At 43.4% G+C, this 26,928-nt stretch overlaps 1 protein-coding gene across 1 annotated transcript in view; it reads right to left on the bottom strand.

The window, feature by feature from the left end:
• The window catches only part of RBM25 (RNA binding motif protein 25), a 36,526-nt gene extending 12,843 nt beyond the window's left edge, over positions 1-23,683 (bottom strand). The window contains exons 1-7 of the mRNA XM_054161548.1: positions 23,502-23,683; positions 11,044-11,164; positions 8,365-8,414; positions 6,169-6,339; positions 5,863-5,920; positions 4,580-4,740; positions 1,762-1,944 (exon numbers count right to left, since the gene is read on the bottom strand). Coding sequence (XP_054017523.1) covers positions 1,762-1,944; positions 4,580-4,740; positions 5,863-5,920; positions 6,169-6,339; positions 8,365-8,414; positions 11,044-11,149 — 729 coding nt within the window. The 5' untranslated portion in view covers positions 11,150-11,164; positions 23,502-23,683. The remainder of the gene's footprint in view (positions 1-1,761; positions 1,945-4,579; positions 4,741-5,862; positions 5,921-6,168; positions 6,340-8,364; positions 8,415-11,043; positions 11,165-23,501) is intronic.
• Positions 23,684-26,928: the final 3,245 nt, after the last annotated feature.

Consider the following 26,928-nt stretch of genomic DNA (forward strand, 5'->3'; position numbering starts at 1 on the left):
CTCGCACACATTTACAACTCCCCCACATCAGTCATCCAGAAGAACTAACAAACTCTGCTGCTACCACCAGCGGTAGCTTTCTTCACACCATGCTCTTCAGGGGACAACAGCCCCAAAGTGGGTGAGATTCCCCACACCCCCAACCCAAACATGTATCTGCATCCATCTTCCCTTTCCCCTCCCACCCTTCACAGTCCTTCTCTTCTCTCTCCTTTAAGGACAAGAGAGCTAGGACCATCTCTCCACTCCCACCTCTATCCACACAAGCCAAAGATGGCAACTTTCAAGTTTCTTTTCCTCCTTCCCAGTACGGGAGGGATGATGGGGTGTAATTTCAACCCACAAGTGGTATGTTTTAAAAAGAGCTTATTTGTCTACTTGACTAGCTCATATTGGCCAAATTCTACATAATACAGAGCTAGCAGAATATCCCTCTCTCCCAGGGACATAGTCTGCACCCAGCTTTGCAATGGTCTGCAATGGTCTCTTACAACATTTAACTACCTGGCATTATTCATGGCCATATATATATATATATATATATCTGTACCCACAGGAAAACACACATTGTAACAATGCTTGTAACCAAAAAATACAGCTGACAGCATTAGACAGTGACTCATTTGCAAATTCTCATCCAGGGTAGCATCTTCTCCCGAAGGGAGGGAGAGGAAAGAAAAACAAGTGGCTCAGCTCAGCACTCTTATACCTCAGGTCAGCCATGGCTAACAATGCTGGGGGAAAGATGTACTCTCTCTCCCTGAGGGAGATGTTGCTTCTTGCACCACACTTTAACTCCATAAGCATTTGAAACTGCATTATTGCCTTGGAATAGGTACTTTGCAGAAGACTTAAGTGAATAGAACTCTTGGTCAAACAATTTTGCAATCTCTTTCATCTTAGGTGCAGAATGGGAAGTCTGAAAGCCCATTTTTCCCACGGTTAGAAACTTGGCTGGAAAAGCTAATTCTGAGTTTGCTCATTGTTATTCCCCCTTCTCCAGTTTGCATTAATCCACAAAAAGGTCATCCACAGAAGCAGGTCTAAACCAAAACACTCATTCCTGCTTAACAGGGCTTTTCTGCATTACACAATGTATGAAAACCAGCTGATCAAATCCAGCCAAACTGAGACATGTAAAACGTGATTTTGTAAGGCAGGAAGATTACAATATGCCTTTCATCCCTGAAGTATCCCTCCAAGGTATGCAGGGTATACATATATAGACCTAATGAAGTGCTTCCACCTCTGGGGAGATAGCTGCAACCAATTGGATTAAGATGCACAAGAATTTTGTCCAAAACTACCAGAGCAAATTTTTGCCACTACAAAAGAGCCCTGGCACCATATTCAATGGAAATGGACAGTATGCAGGAACTTGTTACAGTTGTTTTCTAAGTTCTCATCTGAAAAACCCTAAAAGCACATACAAATTAAACTGCACCAAATTCAGTATTTCCACCTTCAGAGGCATAAAAGGTTGGTTCATTTCTGCCCAGATTCAAATCTGTTGTTCCAAGAAGTTTAGATGCTTAGATGCCTAAACCATCCTGAAGGGATGGTATCTATAACTGACTAGCTGTCAGCTTAAAAAAAAAAAAAAAAAAAGAAAAAAGGAAAAAGAAAAGTGCTGCTGACATCAAAGCTTGTTGATTTGTTTTCTCATCAGAAGTTTAGGTTTAAAGTATTTGCACAAGGTTTGGCCATTATATAAAGGTGAGTTGAAGAAAAATCTGTTTTGTCCAAAATCAAAACACATACGTCCTCCTTCTTTTCCTTTTTCTTCTTCCTGGGGTGAGAGTCAGATTCCTGGGAGGGGGCATTGAGCTCGCTGGAATATTCTCGTATTAAGACTTCAATGGCCCCCTTAATTATCTGATCTCTTCTTTTCGTTTCCTCATCCAGTGCTTCGTCATCATCAGTTGTCGTCTCTGGTCTGGCGTTCTAAGGAAAAACGGCAAGGTGATGGGGATCAGTAAATTGAGAATAATACTAGCTTTATTTCAGAAGTTTTTCTTCCATCATCACATTCATGCCCCTACAGCATTACAAGAAAAAAAAAGCCACAACCAAACCCCAAAACACACAACACCATCCCAAACCAACAAAAAATAAACCCAAAACAAAACCAATAAAACAAACCCCCCAAATAAACCCCTCAGAAACAAAGAAAATCCAAGCCACCTACAAGTAATTATTGATTGCATTATTTTAGTCAGATGTTTTCATGCTGGTGATACCATAGGGACCACGCAGTTTAACGTGTGGAATGGCTGCAGAGAGCAAGTGTAAGATTGCGTAACAAAACAGAACAGATAAATGGTGATTAAGGCGGAAGAGAGAAAGCGCACACACGCTCACAGGAAGGCAATCACTATAGTCCAGCTCTTGGTGTAAAGTTTCTGCCTTGCATCCTCCAGAACTTCAAGTCTTTTCAACGGCAGCTCCTCTTAAGCCTTCTACTTAAGTGTCATGCAATACAAGTGTCTACCTATAATTTATAAGCTGCAACTTACAATGGGAGAACCATTATTAAAGAAACATTGATAGGGCAAACATTCCTTGCGCAGCAAACCTTTCCTTATTATTGTTGATCAACTACTTGGTAGCTCCTCATCTTTTTGCCCCTTTCCACCTTGTAGGGATGAAAGGGAACACACACAAAAGAAGTGCATTTTACAAAATGTTCCATGAAAGGGTAGAACAGTGATCTGCATACTGAGCAAGGCAGCCCACCTCTTGATCCCCTGAATCTTTTAGAAAAATGGAATCTCACCTGAGAATCCAGCTGAGTATCCCGTCAAGCGATAGGTGGTGGGTGAAGTGAGGGGGAGGGAAGGGTCTGATGGAGCAGCAGCTAAGAATGAGGGGGAAGGGAGCATTCAGTTGGAGCTGAAGAAGCTGCCAGGCCAAGGAGGAGCAAGCTGAAAAGAGCTAGAAGGCAGTGACAGGGAGTGGAATTGAAAGGTCCAGGGAGAAGTGATCAGGGAGAGGAGCTAATTAGATAAAGGTTGCCTTGCTGTTCCTCTACAAGAAATTGTGTTGCAGTGTACATGTTTGATTTCTTAACATAAAAAAAAAACCACTTATAAAAAAACCCTGCAACTTTTGATCTGAGTGGCACCAGCACACCAATGATGGTATGAAAGGAATCATAAGCAGTATGATTGCAATATGTTTCATCAGTATTCCTCTGCAATTCACACCATTTTGTTGCACCACCACAAAACAAACTAAAAAAAAACACCAACCAAAAAACCCACAACCACTTGGAGCTAGTCTCACTCTACAGTTCAACAAAATTGGCACATACTGCTGTCTTCATCACAGCCACAAAAAGCACCCTCTGCTTCATTACAATCAATCCCTCTGGATTGAATTGTAACCCACAGAAGCTCATAAAACACAAAATTCATGAAAGAAATGTAAAAGAACTCCACTGATACGTTAAGCTTGTTTATATTATCAGCTGTGAAGCACAGTATTAAGAGGTGATGCCAGCAGGAAATAAGGATGGGTGGAATGGGAAGGGCGATCAAATCACACCCTTGCCAATGTTAACAGCTAGTGTACTACTCCATTCAAAACCTATGAAGTTAGCACTCTGCTCTACTGAGCCATTGCATTTAGTCCCATACACTGGGTACGCTGTCAAATGTGTCAAGTACCTGAGTCAGCATTACGCTGCTGGTTCTGGTTAAATAAAAGGAAACAAAAAGGACTTGTTTTCCCCACTGTATTTTACGTACCTTTAGGAAAAATTCCAAATTGAAATGTGAAAGATTTACCTGCTGCAGTGGGACTAGTATTTTTAGTTTTCTAAACAAGAGTCAGTTCTCACTTCCCTTTTCCAGAAATTCAATGTTTTAAACACTACTTTAAAGGCATGTGCAGAACTTTAAAACAGGTAGAGACCAAGACTAATAACTTGATTCTGATGTGAAATACATTAAATGAATTTTATCTATTTCTTGGCTAAAATAAACACAAATCTGTCAGTTAAGCATTTTTGTATCTCACAAGAATGCAACAGCTGCATTATTCCTGGATACATCTTTAGCTCTATAAAGGAATGGTAAAAAAAAGAACCAATTTCCCCATCTCCTAAACGTCTGTAAGCTGTCTGCTGCCTGCTAACTGCATCATCTACAGAACAGTCTACTACTTTCCTTTTCATTAATTTGTTCTACAAATCATGAGCAGAAATTTTCCTCAGATGATTTACAGATTCTGACAGAGTAACATTTACTTCTCAAGCCTACGTACTTCCAAGAGTTTCTAAACAAAAATGAAGCAACAGAATTGTAAGGTATAGCACATACTACACCTTAGAGTGAATTACGGAGTAAGTTCTGGAGATTCAGTTGCAGCTTGCATCTAACTTTGAATGCTGGTGAAATAAGAGCTTACACTTAACCACCTCTCAACATATCTTTAGACTCATTTATATGGTTCTGGTAAAATCCTAAAATGAATTAAGCATAGAGACAAGAACAGAAACTAAGAGAGCTCACAATCTGATCTAGTCAACACATTACATTGCCCTGCTGCCAAAATAAATCACAGATTATATACTTACCCCATTAGAAGCCTTTTTTTTGGCTTTCCACTCATCTAGCTGAGCCTTTGTCTTTGCATCAACTTTGACTAGCAGCTTCTTCTCTCCAATCTGGAGGTCATGGAGTAGTCTCAGCGCTCGTAGGGTGGATTCTGGTTCTTTGTACTCACAAAATCCAAAGGCTGAAAGGGATGATTGAAATTAAAAGTGTTAAAAGCTCTTCAGGTTTTATGTAGGAAAACAAAAAAGATTTGAATCAAAAAACATAGAACAGAGGCATTTTTAAAAACTAGATTTCTACATCATAAGAAGTCAGAAAGATCCTTCATTTCACTAGGCTTTGATACAACAGCAGTATGGTGCAAGAAATATATACACAGTAGATGGCCCATCCCTGGAGACAGTTGAGGTCCTGTTGAATGGGGTCCTGAGCAACCTCCTGACATCTCTGCTCACTGCAAGGAGCTTGGACAACATGACCTTTAAAGGTCCCTTCCAAGACAGAGCATTGTATGATTCTGTTAGCAAACCTTTTGATGTGTCTGTCTTAACTAAGGAACACAGTCTGCATGAAGACATGTCTCAGGTGGATTTGCAACTGCCTGAAGGTCAAGGACATCAATCAACATTTCACTGCTCATCTAGAGGGTTCTTTACAACACAAAGTTGTAAGTGAGAGAAACACTTTATGAGAACAAAATAAACAAAGGATTTAGTTCTACTAGAAAGCTGAAGAAATTGAACTAGATCTTAAGGGTGGGGCCAGGGGTGAAGGCAACCTAGGAAAGATATGAAAACAGTAACAACAAGAAAGAATAACCAAAATTGTTTCCTGCACCCATGGCAGAAAGGTCACAAGTTAAAATACATCAGATCAACTTGATGATAGGGAAGGAAGATAAACTTTACATCAGGAAAACCTCCTTAACAGAGAAGGATAATACAGAGTAATGGCAGTGTTGCAAATACACTCCTTTGGAGACTAAGTCCAAACTGGTAAATTTTTCTCAGGGATGGTTTCCTGGTTCAGACTCAGAACAGAAAGGTGAGAAAAATCAGGCCCCCAAGACATTTTCTCATTTAACCTTTCTCAGTTTTCACCTTTTTTTTTTCCTTTTTTCTTTTTTTTTTTTTTCATTCTGTCTTGATGCCAGTCCTTTGCTAGGAAGTACTTAGCAGTTAAGAATCACATACAGTATCATACAATGTAGTAGTAAGAATAACAATGTGTCAGACATTCAAAAAGCTGCGAGGTAATAAAGCCAAGAGTCTAATTAGAGATTTTGAAAAATATGAACAGTTACCTTGAAGTTTTCCAGATGCTCCTTGTACTCTCTTCCAACTCAAAACCAAGCCACATTTCTGCATTAAAGATATTAAATATAATGTTCAAAACACTACATAAACATAACCGCTTTTTGCGGTACGAACAATAAAACACGTCTATGTTCACTGACACCTACAGCTTAAAAAAGGTATACTCTTCATTTACTGACCCTGCACTCAAGGGTAATGGGCTGATAGTCCAGTGAGTGGAACTCACTTTGAATCAGTTGTTACTTAAGCCATCAGCCAAGGATGAAATTTAGCAAGCACTCCACCGTACTTACTGCTAGAAGCTGCCGTATGAGCATGTCTGAAGCCTTCTCAGAAATGTTGCCTACGAAAACTGTGGTAGTGGGACCGCTGTTTTCATCATTTTCTTTGTTCTTTAAGCCAGGATGATCTTTCCTAACTCCCAAATGTTTTCCAACCATAGACACCGTGGTAGGAACTAACACCTAGAAAGAAGAGGAGAGGTTATAAAATGAAGTGGTGGGAGGTTGCTTTTTGTTTAAACCCGTAAGACAAGAGTCAGGGATGTACATGTATTTCAAAATTACATTTCCATACAAACCTTAGTTAAGCCTATGGAGCAAGATACCAGTAAGTGGGTTCAGGCTTTAAGACTTCACAGCACAGAGACTGACATATTCTGGCAAAGACAGAAAAAACTGTACCTGCTCTCGAGGTAAACATACCAAATAATATAATTAGAATACAGAATTAACCGGATTGGAAAAGACCTTTGAGATCAAGTCCAACCTATCACCCAACACCATCTAATGAACTAAACCATGGCACTAAGTGCCTCATCCAGTCTCTTTTTTAAACACTGCCAGTGATGGTGACACCATCACCTTCCTGGGCAGCCCATTCCCATTGTTCCAGTTGGAAAAAAGCTCTAAGACCATTAAGTCCAACCATCAACCTAACACAGCCATGGCCATTAAACCACATCCCAAAGTAAAATGTCTACACCTCTTTTAAATACCTCCAGGGATGGTGACTCCACCACCTGCCTGGGCATCCTGGTCAAATGCCTATCTACTCTTTCAGGAAAGAAATTTTTATTAATATTCACTCTAAACCTCTCCTGGCACAACTTCTGGCAATTTCCTCTTGTCCTGTCACTCGATACTAGGGAGAAGAGACAAACTCCCAACCTCACTACAACCTCCTATTAGGTAGCTGTAGATGGTAGTTAAGGTCTCCCCTCAGTTTGCTCTTCAGCGGGCTAAACAATCCCAGTTCCCCCAGCTGCTCTTCATAACGCTTGTACTTCGTGCCCTTCACCAGTTTTCTCGTCCTTCTCTGGACCCAACATACAGTAACATCAGGTATTATCTGTTCTACAAGAAACTAATTTGCAGCATTTGGGCCACTGGAAGTTGAAGCACCTTACCTAAGTTGTGTACAAAGCAAGCAGAAAATAGAAAAATAACTCTGACTTGAAAAGCTTCAATAGACATATGATAGGTCTTAAAGCTTTCACAAAGTGAATAAACATTACTGCTTTATTTAATCAATACACAACCCAAAGCCTCTCTGGGTTAAGGAGCAAACATCAGTAAAATAGACCATACAGAGACAGGCATGATCATTTGTTCCTTTTTGCTGTACCTCTCTCCTTCCACCTCAGATTTAACAGTACATATGCACTGAGTCCCCCTGCTCAAAATATCCTTCTAGAAGTGTCACTTTAAAGCCCAATTACTTTAATCAGAAAACCAAGCAATACATTTGTGCCAGTATCTTTGTCTCATATATATCTGTTACCATGAATAGACCCTCCTGTAACAGAGGATACAAGCTCTCAAAATAGTCAGTATTTTGGGAATGTTCCAATTAAGCAAAATCATAGAAATGGTAATTCACCTTGAAGCCAAGAAACAACCATAAGATTTGAAAGAGCAGTTTTTTCTGCCCCATAAATCAAACATTCTTGCAACTTGAAATTAGCAAGAAATTAAAAAAGAGCTTTCTCTCATATGCTCTTCCATAGATGCATATTACTTGCATCTATTTCTTCCCCTGTCATTTGAGGCAAGACAGCTCATTTGCAAGCTTGTCAATGCACATCTTCCTAGCCAACTCAGCAGTGCTGCATGATGGCCTGAGAAACCCAAATGAGGTGATGCCTCCAGAGTACTCTGTTAGGCCAGCAACCTCAAAAGCAAGATACCTGGAATCTAACAGTACTGTGCACGACCTGAAGGCAAAGCCTAAATCACTGCATTTGAGAAAAGTACATCTACTTCCAAGAATGGCCATTCCTTCACCTTTGCAGCCAGAAGCTCCAGAATGTAAGCTTTGTCTAGGTAAAAAATAAGCATAATATTTGTGTAACAGTTGCATCTAAAGTGAAATGTTTCCTTTCATAGTAAGAATTATGATGTAATAGACCAAAAACCCTGTACACATCTACCAAGTTTTACTCTCCATTTTATTTTGCCATCACTTCACCCCCACTACAGAACACTTACAGTTGGAGCAGGCGCCATAATGCCCATTGGTACAGGAATCATAGGGGTCCCTGTGAAAAACAAGACAGTAATATTAATGGCTTTGTTGAGATACTGATGAACTGAAGACAGATGTGATTTCCAAACCAGGCAGCAGTTCTGCTCAAACAAGAATTTCATAGTACTGATTCCCAGTGATTTCTTAAGTATTCAAACACAGCCTGAGCACACTAACATACCATGTGCATTCTGGACAGATTTACTACCATTTTGACAAATCTGTTTTCAAAACATATTCAAAACAGGGGACTGTCCTACGGATCATAATCTCATTCTTACCTTGCTCAGTTCTCATAGCACAATCAGTTCTGCACACAGCCTAGGAACAAAGTCCTACAGAGAACGCCACCAAGCTTCAGGTTACTATTTATGGAACAGCTTAATAAAGGCAGCATAGAAAACCTCAATCCAGAAGCTCCCTACCTGCTGAATACTTGACTTGGCAGTCTCCAGAACGATTTAAAACAGTATTTAATCAGAGTGTAATATTCTCTTTCCCTCTACCAAATTCACCGGCAGCTTTAAGTAAGGCAATATCTCTTACAACAAAGGCCATGCCAGCTACTAGAGGTTCAAGATACTAAGCAAATGGATTTCAAAACCACTTGCTGGCCAGTAAAGACACCGAGACTCAAGAAAAATGCAGTAAATTTCATGCTCTTCAAAGAAATACCCATCAGAGATTCTAGATCTCTTTCTTTTCCATTCTACACACAGGTTCTCCATCTCCCTTCTGTGTTACAAAATCCTACCAAACTTCTCTGGAGTTGTTCTCCTACTATATCCAGAGCTTATTTCTGAAAAAAACATTTCTCCTCCAATACCCTTCTCCATCTTTCTCCTCATCCCCTCTCTTTTTAATTTGAATCCATCATTTATTTCCTCCAGCAATAAATCCTCTTCTTCAGTCTCTTCATATTAAAGTCAAAACATCTCCTATCCCTCCAAACTGTTCAGAGAATCGATGACTGTACTGCTCTCCCATGATCTCAAATTTTAATGCACCACAGCACCTCACAAGCTGGAGAAACAACTGCAAGACAAGTCTCTGGCTGTGCAGCCCTACAGCTATTATAACTGTCATTAACCATGGTGCTCAACCTGGGTTTTAAAGTCACAACTCAACAAAAACACTTGTGTTATCACTGACAGTTCTCTGAAACCTCCAGCCCAATGTTCAGCAGAAGCAAATAAATTCCACTAAAATGTAGGAAAGCATCAGCAAACATACTGATGACCAAGACCATGGGCATTGTTTAGCTGCTATAAAAAAACCTGGTGCACCTAGCAATTGACTACTGCCTACAGAGCTGGGCTCTGCAACCCAAGAACAACATGCAGCCTTGGAGAAAAGCAATTACATGGCTTAAGCATTGAAGCAGCTGCTTTACTATGAAAGACTCTACACTCCAAGACTCTTCAAGTGTGGAGGCTTGCAAAGCATGGAACATGACTGAGGTGTGCAAACCAATAAACACAACTGACCCAACTCCCACATCAGAACCGGGGCAGGAGAGAGACACTAATCAGCCGATGAGTGTAAAGGCAGACATAAAGTAACGTTCGACCTTGGTTAATGAACTTCTCAAATTGGGTGCAAGAGGTGAAAGCAGAGATGGACAGCAAGTTCAACAAATATCAAAATGTTCATGAATAACAGGTCCAGAAATAGACAAAGAAAACCTGAATCTTTGCCACACGTATTAAGACGTGTTCAGAGCAGAAACTTCTATCAGGCATTTAAAAATACTCTTCAGAAAGTTATTTTGAATAGTACCTTATGGTTTGCACACTAGTATATATAAACTGCAGCTACCAAAGAGAAGAGAGATGAGGATGGAATTTAATCTGTGTTTTTTGATGGCAGGATGCTACCTAATTAGGAGCACTGCCTTTAGCAGAAAACAGATAACATTTCATGGATCTCAGGGGAAAAAAAATAACAAAGAAAAAGCAATGCAAGGGAGGATTATCCTGATGAATGGATGTGCACAAACCATTCCTGAGTTCAGCCATCTGGTTTCTGAATGCCGTTATTGTCTAGAAAACTCTTGTGCCCAACACTGCTTAAGATTAAACAGAGAGGAGTCATTTTCTGCAGCCCCTGTGATAAATTTTAACAAGGCAATTCTTAGATGTACTCCTCTCTCCCACTTTCCTGTGGTCCAGACCAATGCAAAGACCAGAAGTTGATTTTACAGATGAATGAAATAAAAAGGTGGGATTAATTTTGGAAAGATTAGAAGGAATGAAGAATGTAGCAGTGACTTTGCAAGTTAAGTGAAGGAAAGCATGTAAGAAGCAGGAAAAAATAGATTTGTACTTACAAACAATGACTCTTACAATACCTAATGTTAGCAAAAATCACCACTTAGCTTTAGCTTGAAAAAAGGTACAAGAAAAATTCCAGTATCGTCCCTAATGATCTGATTTCTGGTCAAAAGTAAGCAGCTTTGGGTAGCCCAAAAAGAGCTTCCTCACATAACAAGATCCATGGGTAAACTAGAAAGTCCATTGCAATGTGCACATATCAGAGCTACCAAAATGCATGAAGAGCCAGTAACATGCATTGTTAATACAATTCAGAACAACAGGAGGAAATTTATTTCTACAACACTTCCATATAGTACCATAACTTACCAGGAGGTACGGGTGGAGGAAAGCCAGGGAACTGCGGAGGTGGGATCCCGGGGGGAAGCGTTGGGATTCCCATAGGAGGGCGATTCAAATGAGGTGGAAAAGACATTCTCCCCGCCACAATCTGTCAAAAAGAGAGAAAAGCCAACTTGTACCAGGCAGCTCCCAAACATGAATTATAAAACCAGTGCAAGCAGTAAGTGCCCATGAGGACTTTAAATCTTTATACCTACTAAGCTTCTTTCTCTCCAGCTATTAAGTTATGAATGTAGGAGAAGTCTTCTTTCACAATGAAAACCAGCACTCCTAAGAAAGTGTGTCAGAATGAAGCGGGGGGAAGCATCTGGCTCCACATTCCACTGGTTTACAGGGAGTGTGAACTAAACAGCATCTGAAGTCTGCACAGTTTCTTTAAAATAAAGCTCTATTTGTGGTTTCTAAAAACAGAAGTAATCATGTAATTAGTTTTCAATATGGCAAGTTGTTCTCTTGTAAGAGAAAGCATCACACATGATACAACTGTGGGACAAGATGAGAGGAAGAAGTTGGACATCCCCATGCTCAGCAGAAACAGGAACTGTAATTTAGATGACACTGTGGGCACTGCCATGTTCCAGCACAGAGACAGTTAAAAGCTTGGAAAAATAGATCGCAGATTTATTTTTAACTTCACACTTCACACATCTTATAGAACTCAACTTGGATAACCCATGAGCTGAGAGTCAATATGCTGCCATAGAACATAAAGATTATTTTAACATCATCTGCTATTCAGATGGTTGTTATCCTATGGGACCCTGTAACAGACACCACCCAAAAATGAAAAAGATCACTGGACACAAATAATGAGACATGTATTCTTGCTTCCAATATTATTTCAGCAACCTTTCATGAAGAACAGTTTGTCCTCAATTCTAAAAAAAAAAATAAATAAAATACCCAAACCCAGACTGGTCACTAATATCACTGCTGAGTGTACAGGTACATTCACACTGCACTGGGAGAGCACTCGAGGCACTTCCAACACATGGGATCCTGTGGATGTGCTTCACAAAGACACCACATCACAACCAGAAAGACTTCAGTTGGCTGCCTGGGCAAACATCTGCATTTCTCAATGGATTGTAGAGGCTGCTTTACAGCCTACAGCACCGCATCTTCACCACCACTGGTTTCCAAAATTGACAGGGAGCATTCCCAGAGCCAGGGATGCAGAGCCTGCAGCTCTGGTGAGGAGGCTGACTCAGTCAGCATTGTCAAGGCAACCACAGGGGATTTTAAAGGCCCTGGGGAGCATGAGTGAGCAGGGTGTGGTATGTAGGAGGGCCCTGTACTCTGCTTGTGGGTCCACAGCAAAGGAAAGTGCTCTAGGTCTCTGCACTCGCCTCAGGGCTAAAGCCAGCACTGCTATGAAGAACGGCCCTGAAAAGTCTGATGCGTCCACCCAGACAGACCGGGTAAATGAGGCCCCAGTACAGGCGGTAGGTTGCAGCAACCACCCAGAGCTTTCTCCTGGAGAAAAAGGTAATAATCTACAAAAGGTGTGCAGAGGTTGAGGATCTGTTCTCTCAGGTGGCCAAGTTGCAGTTAAAAGGCTCTGCAGGATTAGAGGAGCCGAGACAGAGACAGGGTGGTGGTTTCATAAATATGTTCCTGTAGTGGACATCACTGAGAATGAGGCACCTTGGACCCTGATGACCCACAAAAGCAGAACTCTGTTGATCTCCACCCCCTAAAATCACCATGAAAAACAGATACAAAGCTTTAACAACTACAGACAACCACAAGCAAACTCTGAAGAAACTGCACCAGCAGCCTGCAGTGGATACAGCAAAAAGAAATGTCAACTGCTCACACTGGGTGACTGCTAAAGGGCATTAAGGCATCCATCTCCTGACCTGACAGGGAGCCACAACAGGTTTGCTGCCTCCTGGGAGCCAAGGTCCGAGACACTGCAAAAAGGGTGCCACAACTTGTCAAGAGCACCTGCTACTGCCTGCTATTACTCTTCCATGTGGATATGAACAATACTCAAGCCAGAAGGTGAGCAGAATCAAGGACAACTACAATGCCCTGGGGGTGCAAGTGAAAAGGACTGGTGCCCAGGTTGGTTTTCCTCCATTTTACCAGAAAGGAGGCAGCCAGAAGGAGACAAATAATCCCTACCAGTTTATAGCTTTGTGACTGATACCATCCCAAGGAACGTGGATTTTATGACAATGGGACATTCTTGGATGATCATAACCTGTTAGGGAGGAATGGAATCCACCTATCTAAAAGAGGCAAGGCAGTCTTGGCAACAGACTGTCCAACTTTGTGAAGCAGGCTAACGTGAAGGATTTGGGGGTCTATCTCCAAAATGCCACTCATGCCACCCCATCCAACTGTGAAATAAACCAGGACAACCAGAGCAGTAATAAATCTTCCCTAGCTGGCCTTCCAAGATGAAAGCCAGAAGGCCAACTACCTCAAGAGCAATAATGGATTCTCTTGCACTCCTTCCAGTGAGACCTGCATGCTCAATCACCTCTCTGAAATGCCTGTTCACCAACACAGCAGGAGGAAGAATAAACAGGAAGCAGTTCAGATGCCTGTGGAGTCACAGGGACACCATTTCATTGCAATTACAGAGATGGGGTGAGATGGCTCATGTGACTGGAATGCTGTTATGGATGCTTATACAACTTTTAAGAAAGGAAAGTCAGCAAAGCAAGGTGGTAGTGGAATTGCTCTCTATGAGAGAGAGCAACTGGAATGTACCAAGCTCTGCCTAGGCGGGGATAAAGAACAAGTCAAGAGGTTATGAGTAAGAATTAAGTGCCAGCATAATTATGGGTGATGCTGTTTTGGGTGTTTAATATAGGCCACCTGATCAGGAAAAGGAAGTCAGTCAGGCCTTCTACAAACAGCTGAAAGTAGCCTTACAATCACAGGCCCTGACTCTCAAGGGGGACTTCAACCAGCCTGGCATTTTCTGGAAAGCTATTTTGCACTGATTCAAAGACCTACAAATCCCAGGGGCTAGGCTATAGACAGGAAGGAAGCTAGGGAGGCCAAAGAGCTGGTTAATGTTCAAGCAGAACCTTCTCCAGAATCAAAGCTGGTACATCTCCAGGACTAAGAAGTCCAGCAGAGGAGGCAGGAAGCCAAAATGGATGAGCAAGGAGATTCTGGGAAAACTTAAAGAAGTAAGTTCACAGAATGTGGAAAAGGGGTCTGACTTTTTAAAATATAGGAACATGCTGGAATATGCAGGGATGTAAAAAGGAAGGCCCACTTGGAATTATATCCGGCAAGGGATGTCAAGAACAAGATGTGCTTCTTGAAGCACATTCTTAGCTAAAGGAAGGCTATGGAAAATGCCACTGCTGAATGAGATTGATGGCCTAACAGGAAAGGGTACAGAGAAGGCAGTTACTGTATGCCGCCTTTGCTTCCATCTCTACTGCTAAGGCCAGCCCTTAGGAGCCCCAGACCCTAGAGGTAATTTAGGCAAGCTGGGCCATCCATAAATCCATGGGTCCCGATGGGATGCACCCTTGAGTGTAAAGGGAGAAGACCGATGTTATTGCAAGACATACTCCATCATCTTTGAAAGGTCACGGAGAACAGGAGAGATGCCCAAGGACTAGAGGAAAGCCAACTTCACTACAGACTTCAAAAAGAGCAAGAAAGAGGACCTAGGAAATTACAAGCCAGTCAGTCTCATCTCCATCTCTGGAAAGGTGATGGCACAGCTCATTGTGGATGTCATCTCCAAGCATGTGGAGGAAAAGAAGGTTATTGGGAGCAATCCACATAGATTCACCAAGGGGAAATCATACTTGACCAATCTGATTGCCTTCTATGACAGTGAACTAGCTAGGTAAATGAGGGGAGAGCAGTGGATGTTGTGTACCTTGACTTCATCAAGACTTCTGACACTGTCTCCCCACTAGTAAGCTTAGAAGCGTGGGTCAGATGAGTAGACAGAAAGGTGGACTGAGAACTGCCTGAACAAATTGCTCAGAGGGTTGTAATGAGCAGTGCAGCCTAGCCAGAGGCCTGTAGCAATGTTCTCTAGGGGTTGGGACTGGGCCCAGTGTTCTTCAACATACTCACTGATTCCCTGGACGAAGGGACAGAGCTTGGTAACACACCACAGCTGTGTTGCCATGCAGTGAAACCTGGACAAGCTTGAGAGCTAGGCAGAGGAGAACCTAATGAAGCTCAACAAGGGCAAGTGTAAGGTCCTTCACCCCATGTACTAGTGCAGCTTAGGGGGCTGACCTGCTGGAAAGCAGCTCCATGAAGAAGGTCCTGGTGGACCATTTAACCATCAGCCAGCAATGTGCCCTCATGGCCAAGAAGCCAGTGGTAACCTGGGGCGCATTAAGAAAAGTGGGGCTAGCAAGTCAAAGGAGACTCTCCTCCTGCTCCAGTAGGGCCACCTCTGGAGCACTGTGTCCAGTTCTGGGCTCCCTCATTCAAGAGAGACAAGAAACTACTACAGAGAGCTCAGTGGCAGCCACAAAGATGATGACTGGACCATCCCTCTTACAAGGAGAGGCTGAGGGACCTGGGGCTGTTTAGCCTTGAGAAGACGGAGAAGACATTATCATTCCGTATCAATATCTAAAGGGTGGATATCAAAGAGGATGGGGACAACTCTTTTCAGTGGTGCTCAGTGACAGGATAAGAGGCAATGGGCACAAGCTGGAACACAGAGAACTTCCATCTGAAGGAAAAATTTCACTTTGCAGGTGACAGAGCACTGGAACAGGCTGCAGAGTCTCCTTCTCAGGAGAGATTCAAAACTCACCTGAATGTGTTCCTGTGAAACCTGTTCAGGAGAACCTGCTTTAGCACAGAGGTTGGGCTAGATGATCTCCAGAGGTCCCTTCCAAACATATGATTTTGTAATTAATAGATGCTTTTCCCATCCTGGCACTGAACACACAAGAAAAACTGTTCAGCCTGGAGAAGACTCCAGGGAGACCTAATAGCGGACTTCCAGTACCTGAAGGGGGGCCTGCAAGAAGGCTGGAGAGGGACTGTTCACAAAGGCCTGTAGTAACAGGACAAGGGACAATAGTTTTAAGTTAGAGAAGAGCAGATTTAGATGGGATGTCAGAAAAGTTCTTTACCACGAGGGTGGTAAACACTGGAACAGGTTGTCCAGGAGGGTAGTTAAGGCTCCATCCCTTGAGATATTCAAGGTCGGGCTCAGCAAGACTTTGAACTACCTGATCCAGTAGAGGATGTCCCTGCTTGCTGCACAGGGCATTGGACTGGATGACCTTTGGAGGTCCCTTCCAGGCCAAACCATTCTATGATTCAACAGGAGAGAAATGTTTATAGTGGCCTGGAGAGGATGGAAAGGAAACCCAAAATGTATTGGGTAATACCTTTGAACACCAGAATTTAGTCCAGTATAAAACCACACATATGACCCTCAAAGACATATTTACAGCAACGTCAGCCAAGGAAGTCTGTGATGACTGCATTCATTAATTGACCCCACAGGGCATTTATCTACATCTCACCGGGAGAAAAGATAACACTCCTGTGACACAAGGTCTAAGACAGCAGAAGAAACAAGACAGCCAACGCAAGCATTCCTGCAGCAGTTCAATAAAGATTATTTTATGCAATAAACAAACCTTTTTTTTCCTTCCCCCTTTTGGAATCCATATCGCTAACACCGCCCTTGCTTTCTGCCATTGCTGACTTTTCAAAACTGAATGGGCAAAGAAAAGCAGCAAAAGTACCACCAAAACATTTTAAAGAACATTGGTTATTGTCTCTTCAGACTTTGTGCACATCAGCCAACATTCCTGTAGCAACTGAAACTTGGATGGTACAGAAAGGAACAGAACTCCCTTATCCACTTTGGTATCATTATTTCAAACTTCTTCACCAAAACCCCCACCTTCCAGCAATCCCAGGAAAGGCAGAAAATTACAAAGGTCTCTCAAACCTTATTGGTATTGCAAACCAAGAGACAGCTGGACCTTGAGTACTGTGTCCAGTTCTGGGCCCCTCAGTTTAAGAAGGACATCGAGACACTTGAACGTGTCCAGAGAAGGGCAACAAGGCTGGGGAGAGGCCTTGAGCACAAGCCCTATGAGGAGAGGCTGAGGAGCTGGGATTGTTTAGCCTGGAGAAGAGGAGGCTCAGGGGTGACCTCATTGCCCTCTACAACTACCTGAAAGGTGGTTGTGGCCAAGAAGGGGTTGGTCTCTTCTCCCAGGCAACCAGCACCAGAACAAGAGGACACAGTCTCAAGCTGCACCAGGGGAAGTTTAGGCTCGAGGTGAGGAGAAAGTTCTTCACCGAGTGAGTCGTTCGTCATTGGAATGTGCTGCCCAGGGAGGTGGTGGAGTCACCGTCCCTGGAGATGTTCAAGAGGAGATTGGATGTGGCACTTGGTGCCATGGTCTAGTCATGAGGTCTGTGGTGACAGGTTGGACTCCATGATCCTTGAGGTCTCTTCCAACCTTGGTGATACGGTGATACTGTGACAATTCAAAGCTGTTTTGGGGCAGGATGGTAGAGCAACAAGCTACTGGGTCTGAGATGTTTTTCTGAACAGGCTATAACAGTGTTACACCAGCTGAGATCCACCAGACACTAAGGAAAACCCCCAAAACCAACCAACCAACCAAAACCAAACCACACACACCAACTGAGGAAGCAATTTTCCAGCCTGCCTAGGTACAGTCCCTTCTCTCTGATAAGCACTTAGCTGAGACACTACTTTGGAGAAGCTAAAAAAAAAAAAGAAAAAAAGCCTAGGGACTCAGAGGTGAAACAGTTCTTTGAATTACAAGATGCTGAAACATACCATTCTTGATGAATGTCACACATGTGCATCAGCAAATTAATGGTTTTCTATTTTATTGTTTAAATTTAAACAAAACCCCAAGGATGCAGCAGTCAACAAAGTAACTTACTGCATCAAAGGGACACGGCAGTTAGTAAGAGCAGATCAAATTTAAGTCTTTCAATCTTCTAGCCAGCTGCAACAAAACACTTGCATGTAGAGCTCCAACAAACCATTTAACTCACAGCACTCCATTCTTACTTTATTGTTGTATCTACAGTTATTTTCCCAGCAGCTAGAAAACTGCCCAGTTAAGGACTTAATCCTTGCTCAGACCAATCCTAGCACTCTTGCTGTCTGTGACACTGAAGAGCAACACTGGAATTAAAAAAGCCTTGCTCTCTTTCACTGCTGTATGTAATAACCAATGTGAAGCTGGCAGAAAAAAACAATTGATTGTTCCCCTTATGAAAACTATAAGGACCAACAGATATGAAGATAGAGACTGGTCACTGGGGAAGTGAGAGATCCAGACAAGAAGCTACAATGAAAGCAACTGCATAGCACATTTTTTTTCTGTCAGCAGCTGAGGAACACACAAGAAACACACACACTTTCCCAAGTCAGTGGGGCCTCTGCCATCAAACTTACAAGCAACTACAAACTAGGGGTTGGGTATGGGAAGAAATGCTAAGTTGTGTCTACGTAGACCACACTTTCAGAAATTTCTGGAACAGTATCAGGCACTTCTCTGCACTCTCCTATTGCTCTGCCAGTACAGTTCAGTGATAAATGTCTGATCTATATACTGTGGTCTCAGTGCTGTATACAGTAATTTTCAAATCTCCCCAATATATTCAAACCTGTAAGCGTCCTGAGGTATTTTTAAAACCTCAGGTGACTTACGAAAGCATTATTGCAAGTAAAAGAGATCTAATCAGCCGTCTTGATAGCTGCATTTTAACTAGCTCCAAGAGACTGATTTATGTGAAAGCTACTGTGGGCATACAGATACAGGGCTAAGACAAAGTGAGCATCTGGCTTGACACCATGCAAAACACCCAAATGATGACATCTTCAGGCCCTAAAATGAGGGATTTCTGTCAGGCCCCTGACTCTAAGTGAAGCCTATTTAGGCTACGTCTGTGTCAGCAAGCAGAATCATACAACAGGACTGGGTCTGCTAAACAAAACAGATGGACTTGAGACTCTGATGTCCACACTTTATGTTTTGGGGAGGACCACTCCACTAGAAAAAAATGCCTGTTTGCAGGCAAGAGTTCATTTTTCAATGCATTTTCATCCAAAATCCACTGCAATAGTGCAAATCAATGTGAAAAAATAAGTTTCCCACGTAAGAATGACTGCCACTTTCTCCACCCTCCTGGTACAAGTTAACCACAGTACTGCAGGTGCACACTTTATCAGATTTGAGACAGTTTTTGCAGATTAATGATGTCATAGATGGCAAAACATCTAAGCTTACTCTAAGCAGACCCAGCTTAAATGCAGCCCAAGCTATTACCTAAAGTAAGCACTACACAAACACAGCTATAATATCCCAGGTTCAACTTTGGCCTACAAGGAGTTCAGTTGCTTTCCTGAGCTGCTCTCCCAAGGAAGTCCTGTAGTGCAAAACCATGCAGACCCAGCTGCACCAGTCCTATGAAACTTGGAGAGACTAAAGGGTTGCCCACATGACTCTAAGGCTTCCTAAAAACCCCTGAGACTTTTACTTCTGATCCTGTGCTACCTGCTGGGACAGAGCTCTATACATTAGAAGCATGCTGGCTCTGACACACAACTGAAGGTCTGCACAGGGCTGGCCTGAGGGCACACTGGACCGCACAGAACTGAGAATTGTCATGACACAAGGGGCACTGTCACTCAGACACTGCTGCATAATGCTTATTTATTATCTCCCCACAAGCGGGGAATGACTATATTAGAAGATTATGCTGGCCTGGCTGCACTGTTCATGTTTTGTAGGCTTTTTGTGGGGGGGGGGGACCAAACAAAACCCCACAAACACCACCAAAACCCCCACATAGTATTATTTAAATCTTTATTTACCCCTTTAAAAAATAAAATAAATAATTTTTTTAAAAGGTGAAGAGATATGTTATAAAGAGAAGGCAAGTTTAATAAAAATCACTGGTAACTAATACATTTTAAATTGACAGTTGCATCACCCACTCAGGGCAGCATAATTCTATCAGTGCCCTGGGATTAGTCTCCTTAGTACCTTTGTGTTTACACAGCAAAGCTTTTATTTCATAACCTGCTAAGTATTCAAACTGGGTTTTGAAACAGTTAGGTTCCCCATGAAACAAAGACAGAACTTGCTGTTGATCTTTTTTTTACACTAAAAGTTAAAATGAACTGTAAAAATAATTAAGTCTTAACACCTAAACAAACTTACTGGGTTTTAAGAGTACAGAACAGCAGTGGCAGGATGGCTGATGTATCTTGATTTCATGTTGTTTGATTTTAACTTCTCTTCAGCATTTTCTCAATAGACCACACAGAATTTGAACCCTTAGTCTAGATTAAGTTGCACAAATTATCTGTGCAAGCTAGTACCTCAAACAAGGGACCATCAAGTGCAAAAGCTGGGTAAATCATAGAATCAATAAGGTTGGAAAACACCTCCAAGATCATCAAGTCCAACCGATCACCCAACACCTCCTGACTACGAAACCAAGTGCCACGTCCAATCCCTTTTAGAACACCTCCAGGGACGGTGACTCCACCACCTCCCTGGGCAGCACATTCCAATGACAAACAACTCTCTGTGAAGAACTTTCTCCTCACCTCGAGCCTAAACTTCCCCTGGTGCAGCTTGAGACTGTGTCCTCTTGTTCTGGTGCTGGTTGCTTGAGAGAAGAGACCAACCCCCTCCTGGCTACAACCACCCTTCAGGTAGTTGTAGAGGACCAATAAGGTCTCCCCTAAGCCTCCTCTTCTCCAGGCTAAACAAGCCCAGCTCGTTCAGCCTCTCCTCATAGGGCTTGTGCTCAAGGCATCTCACCAGCCTCACTGCCTTTCTCTGGACACTTTCAAGCGTCTCAATTGCCTTCTTAAATTGAGGGGCCCAGAACTGGACACAGCACTCAAGGTGTGGCCTAACCAGTGCTGAGTACAGGGGCGCAATGACTTCCTGCTCCTGCTGGCCACACTATTTCTGTCTGGCTGCTCTCCAGCCACTCTGACCCCAGCCTGTAGCGCTGCATGGGGTTGTTGTGACCAAAGTGCAGCACCCAGCGCTTGGACTTGTTAAATGCCATAATTTTGGACTCTCCCCATCTGTCCAGCCTGTTAAGGTCCCACTGGAGAGCCCTTCTACCCTCTAGCAGATCAACACCTGCTCCCAACTTGGTATTGTCTACAAACTTACTGATGATGGACTCAATCCCCTCATCCAGATCATCAATAAAGATATTGAACAGGATGGGTCCCAGTACTGATCCCTGGGGGACACCACTAGTGACTGGCTGCCAGCTGGATGTGGCACCATTTACCACCACTCTCTGGGCTCAGCCCTCCAGCCAGTTCCTAACCCAGCACAAAGCGCTGCTGTCCAAGCCACAGGCTGTCAGCTTGTCCAGGAGTTTGCTGTGGGGAACGTCCTCAAAGGTGTTGCTGAAGTCCAGACACATGACACATGATTTGTATGTTACCATGTTTCAGTGAAATGACCTTGTAGGACAAATTTCACACATTAGAGTAATTTCTATGAAGAATGGTACAATGTTTTAGCATTGATTCTAATGTCAGCAACTGAGAGTGTATAAGAATTTCCTCCAACTTATGACAAAGTATTTTATATATTGTGTCCTACAATGGTGTGATGGTTTAACCCACCTGCCTTAACAGATGAGCAACAAAAGCATTTTCAGAAACAACCAGAGAAAATACATATAATAAACCAACCAACTGAAGTCAGTACTATCACACAGGGTTTTACATCAGGCTCTACATGATGGATGAATTTTTAAGAAGTTTCATTATTAAAAGGATTAATCTCTCAGATGGTCTTTGTATTGTTGCCTCTCATTAAAAGCAAACAAAAAAAACCACCCTCCAAATTGGTTGTCTCAGTGAAAATGGTTTGCGCTTTTTCATAGAGCCCTAGTCTTCTCCAAAACTGCCTGCCAGATAAACATCAATGGCAAACACAGCAGGGACATAAAGAGATAAAACAGATTACAGATTTTCTTAGTGTATTTATTTGACTCAAGCCTGTTTTGTGTATTTATTCTGCTCAAGCCTGTTTTTCAAAGGTGATCTAGAAAGCATTCACTAACTGCCACACAAAAACCTTCTTCCCAAACTATTATTGTGAAGCAGCCCAAAAAGCAACATGCTTACCCAAACCAGTACCTAATTCCAAAAGCCCTTCAACTAGGGCTTTGTTAAACACATCACCAGAACTTTGATTATTTCCTAATTCTTTCAACTAGGGCTTTGTTAAACACATCACCAGAACTTTGATTTATTTCCTAATTCTTTCCCTCTGCACCTATATGAAGCTCTAGTCAGTCAAATAAGCGACTATCCATTCTAACATTGCAAACACAACCACGGCTGTGGCATTACAGCATTTATGTGAACTAGAGCTTGAAAAGCAGAAGCAGAGAAAAGTGAAGCACTGTGCCACTCCTTTACAGAGGAGAAAAGAAATTGTCCTGTTCTTCTAATTTATTCTGGACCATCTTCCCCCAATGCTGATGCAATACCTGCCCCACGTAAAAATGTCTAAAATTCCATGTGCATTTTCATCTCAAAAGACAGAGTTACACAGCTTTAAGAGTTCACTTCTTGGAAGCCCATTTAAGAGACATTCTCTGTATAGAAACAAAATCATCCCTTTTTTTTTCAGGTAGACAAAGTGTTGGTTTTTTTCTATCACGGAAAAAGACATCATGAGAAAAAGACGCCGATGTACACACCACAACTTCTACTGGCAGAGATGAAGAGGAGGTTCTTTTACGCACAAGCTGTTAACACGTGTGTCAGGATGACCCCCTCGAGTCTAATGTCTAAAGGACATTAACTTCCCTGCCGCGACGCTGTCGAAAAAAAAAAAACGTTTCCTTGCACGACCCATTTACTCAACTTACCATTACTCGACCCTAATGGTAAAATCCCACCCACAGCCAGCGGCGGTCCGGTCCCAGCTAAGGATCAGTTTCGGGCCACGGCAAAGTTTCGCCGTGGCCTCGTCCGCTCCCGCCCTAAAGGCGCCCGGCTTCGTCCCGAGAGTGAGATGGGCTCCTCCCGCCTTCCACGGAGCCACCCGCCGCCCCGCCCGCCGGGGCCCGCAACCCGCCGCGCGGCCGGGAGGCGGAAGGGACTCCCATGTCTTCTGAGCAGAAGAGGAAGCGAAAGGCCCCGCCACACGCTGCCCCTCTGCAATGAGCACCTCCCCGAGGCCGCGCTCCCCTTCCCCCCACCACCTGGCCAACACCGCCTCCCTGCGGGCCGCGGCCAGCGAGAAGGCGCCGGCGCCTGCCACGGCCCGGGGTGCGAGGGCGCAGCAGTGCGGCCTCAGCCCGGCCCCGGCCGCGCCTCCTCTCAGCAGGCAGGAGGCGGCCGTCGCGCCGCCGCCGTCCTCCCTCCCCCTCTCATCCTCCCGCAGCCCCTCGCTCCTCACCCCTTCGCTGCGGAGCAGAAGCCGCGTCCGGAGCGCCGCCGCGGCCCCTCCGAACTGCGCGGGTTGGGGATGGTGCGGAAGAACGCCGCTTGGCTGCCTAAGGCCCGGCTGGGAAGCCCCGGGACACTGCTAGGCCGCGAACACACCGCGCCGAGCCTCCACGGCCGCGCTGCGCGGGGTCATGTGACCCGCCCCCTCCGTCAGCGGCCCGACCTGCACCGCGCTGCATGACCATAGAGGCGGCCGTGCCAGAGCGCCCTCTCGCTGCGCGCCCACACAATAGCGTGCCTAACCATAGAGCGGCAGCAGCTAGAAGGGTAGAGGGAAAAGGTGTCCGGGCTGCCGCCATCTTTGCTGGGGTCAGGCGGCGCCGTGCCTTGAGCTGGCCCGGGGCTTCGCCATCTTAAGGTCGAATACCGTCGCACAGAGCTCTTGGCTGCTGCGGCGTGCGTGCTTGAAGGCCCTGGAAAGCCTCCCGCCGTGAGCTAGCTCTGGCTCCTCTCCTGGCAGGTACCCCTCTGCTAGTCCCGGGTGCCATTTCCCGCTGCCGCGCTAGGCTTAGCTGTGCTCCAGTTGCCACAGCGGAAGGTGCAGGCCATACCCACAGGCACAGCCGAATGCGAAATACGGCTATTGCTTTTAACAGGCTGTGAATAAGAAGGGAAGACATGTTTCAGCTGTGTTTAGCAAGTTTTAAGGGATGAAAAGCTAAACAAAAGGGCAGTCTTACAGGCAGTAGATGTAGGGAATCACAGAATGGTTTGGGTTGAAAAGGACCCTTTAAAGGTCATCTAGGCCAACTGCCCCGCAGTGATCAGGGACATCTTCAACTAGATAAAGTTGCTGAGAGCTCTCTTCAACCTGACCTTGAATGTTTCTAGGAATGGGGCATCTACCATCCCTCTGGGCAACCTGTGACAGTGTTTCAACATCCTCCTTGTAAAAATTGTTTTTCTTGTGTCTACTCTAAATCTCCCTTCTCTTAGTTTAAAACTGTCACCGCTTGTCCCATCACAAGAAGCTGTGGTAAAAAGACTCTCCCTGCCTTTCTTACAAGTCCCCATTGAAAGTGCTATAACATCTCCATGGAGACTACTCTTTTCCAGGCTGAGCAACTCCAGATATCTCAGCCTTTCCTTGTAGCAGAAGTGTTCCAGTCGTTTAATCATTTTTTGTGGTCTCTGGATCTGTTCCAACAGGTCTATGTCTTTCCTGTGCTGAGGACTCCAGAGCCTAGGTGGGGTCTCATCAGAGCAGACCTGCTGTCTGGTTGGCATTCATGGAAGGCTGTGTCTCAGCTGAAAAAACTAAGGATTTACAGAGGAAAAAGAGCAAACACTGATACCTTAGATAGCCATATGCTCAGCAAAAAGCTATAGCTATATAGCAACTGCTATAAATGAGCCTAGCTGCGGGCTACAACTGGTAGTTTCACTGACCTACTTCCAGCCTTTAGTCTACATTAAAAGACAATTTAAAATGTGCAGTTCCCCCCAACATCATATGTGAGAGACAGCAATTGCTTTGGCTACCAGAATGATGATAAGCAGTGGAAAGAGAAAGTGACTGTGAATGGAAGGAAGGTGGTCTTACAGATGAGTATGAGGTAGACCACATGAGCCTATGTTCACAAAGTTTTTTAAAACATTTCAGATCACCTAGTGAAGATCTTAGTATCTCTATATTGTTTACTACTGCTTACATACATTAAGGAAAAGTGCTGAATATCTAAAGATTCTTTAGATAAAGAATTCCCTCCAGCTTCAGTGGCAAGAGAAAGATTCAAAGCAGAAACTATTAATTTCTTCAGTATAAAGCAGATTAAATCTGACTGATGTTATATATGTGACTGAAGAGTGAACAACTGAGTAGGAACTAAGGTCCTGTTCATCACTTTGTTTTATAAGATATATCACAGAATTGCCCAGATTGTAAAAGACCTTTAAGATAATCAACTCCAATCATTATCCTAACATAGACAAGTCCTTGATTAAACCATATCCCTAAGCGCTATGTCTACCAGACTCTTAAGTAACTCCAGGGATGGGGATAACACCTGTAGTTTCAGGCTATGCCTAGAAATTTTTCCACAGATCTTGAGCAGAAAGTGGTAGAATGTAAACAAATCACTATTGGATGTAAAAAGGAAAATAAGTTCCAAACAATCCCATTGGATAGATAGCCTACACAACCATCTTACGTTTGTTAACTTTCTCTCTTTTTGTCTTCCTCACTCAGAGATACTTCTGCTTGGCTTTGCTGACCTGGGCTATCTTCTTTGTTTAGGCTAAGTATCCTAATAAAACTATTCTCTGCTCTTTCTCTTGTCTGTGTTCAGGGGGCTAACGAGGAGGGCAGGGAAGGGGAAGCTATTAGCTCCCCATGTTTTTGACCAGGGGGGTTCTTGTGCTGTTTATAAATGGTAAATACTGTAAGTACTGTATATTTTGTACATACTCTTTGCATTTAATTGTAGATTGTAGTTTTGCTTGTAAACACAGCTTCATTTGCTTCCAACCAGGCTGGTCTGGCAGTTTAATGTTGGGGGGAATTTTCAACCCACCACAATACCCAACCTAAATTTGCCTTGGTGCAACTCGAAGGCCATTTCCTCTTGTTCTATCACTTACTAATTGGTTGAACAGTCTGATCCCCAGCTCTCTGCACCCTTCTTTCAGGTAGTTGTAGAGAGCAATAAGGTCTCTAAGCCACCTTTTCTCCATATTTCTCAGCAGGAGCAGATTTAGGAGATACTTAAAGATGGAATGAAATTCCTTCCTCCAGCAGAAACAGCATTTCTACTTTCTATTAATTACAACCTATTTCATGCAGCCTGCCTATCTCCCTTCAACTAAAACAAGTTTAGTTACTGCAACACTGACTACTGTCAATATTTTGAATAGTTTCTAAGCATACCTAGTCAGATAAAAATATTACTCATTTTGCAGCTTGCCTAACAATGAAGGGAAAGAGAAAGGGCGTAAGAATCATCTGTATTTCCTGTTTCTTTACTGTTGTCTCAGATTGAAGCTGTTACCTGCTTGAAAAAGAAATGTGAAATCCAGACTCACTTGTACTCCTGTAATAAACCTTTACTTACAGGAAATGTTACAAAGGCTGGCCTAATTCAGATGTTCATCTGTTTTGTTTACCCAAAGAAACAGATAATTTTATAATTACTCTCCTTGTACAAGTCATGAATTTTAGCCTTCAGTGCATGTCCTAATCAAGGATGAGTAGCAGCAGAAGCATCCAGTCAAAGTAGCTGCTTTCACCTGGTTTTTCTGCCATTGCACTTCAGCGTTCCTTACCTCTAAACCTATTCATGTCACTGATGTTACCCCTCAGGTCTGACACTGAGACCCAAATCTCTAGATACAGCTCACTTAATTCAGTTCCTCACTGCAGGCTCCAGAGTTTCAGTGTC

The sequence above is a fragment of the Dryobates pubescens genome, chromosome 5, assembly GCF_014839835.1.
Source record: "Dryobates pubescens isolate bDryPub1 chromosome 5, bDryPub1.pri, whole genome shotgun sequence".
NCBI lineage: Eukaryota > Metazoa > Chordata > Aves > Piciformes > Picidae > Dryobates > Dryobates pubescens.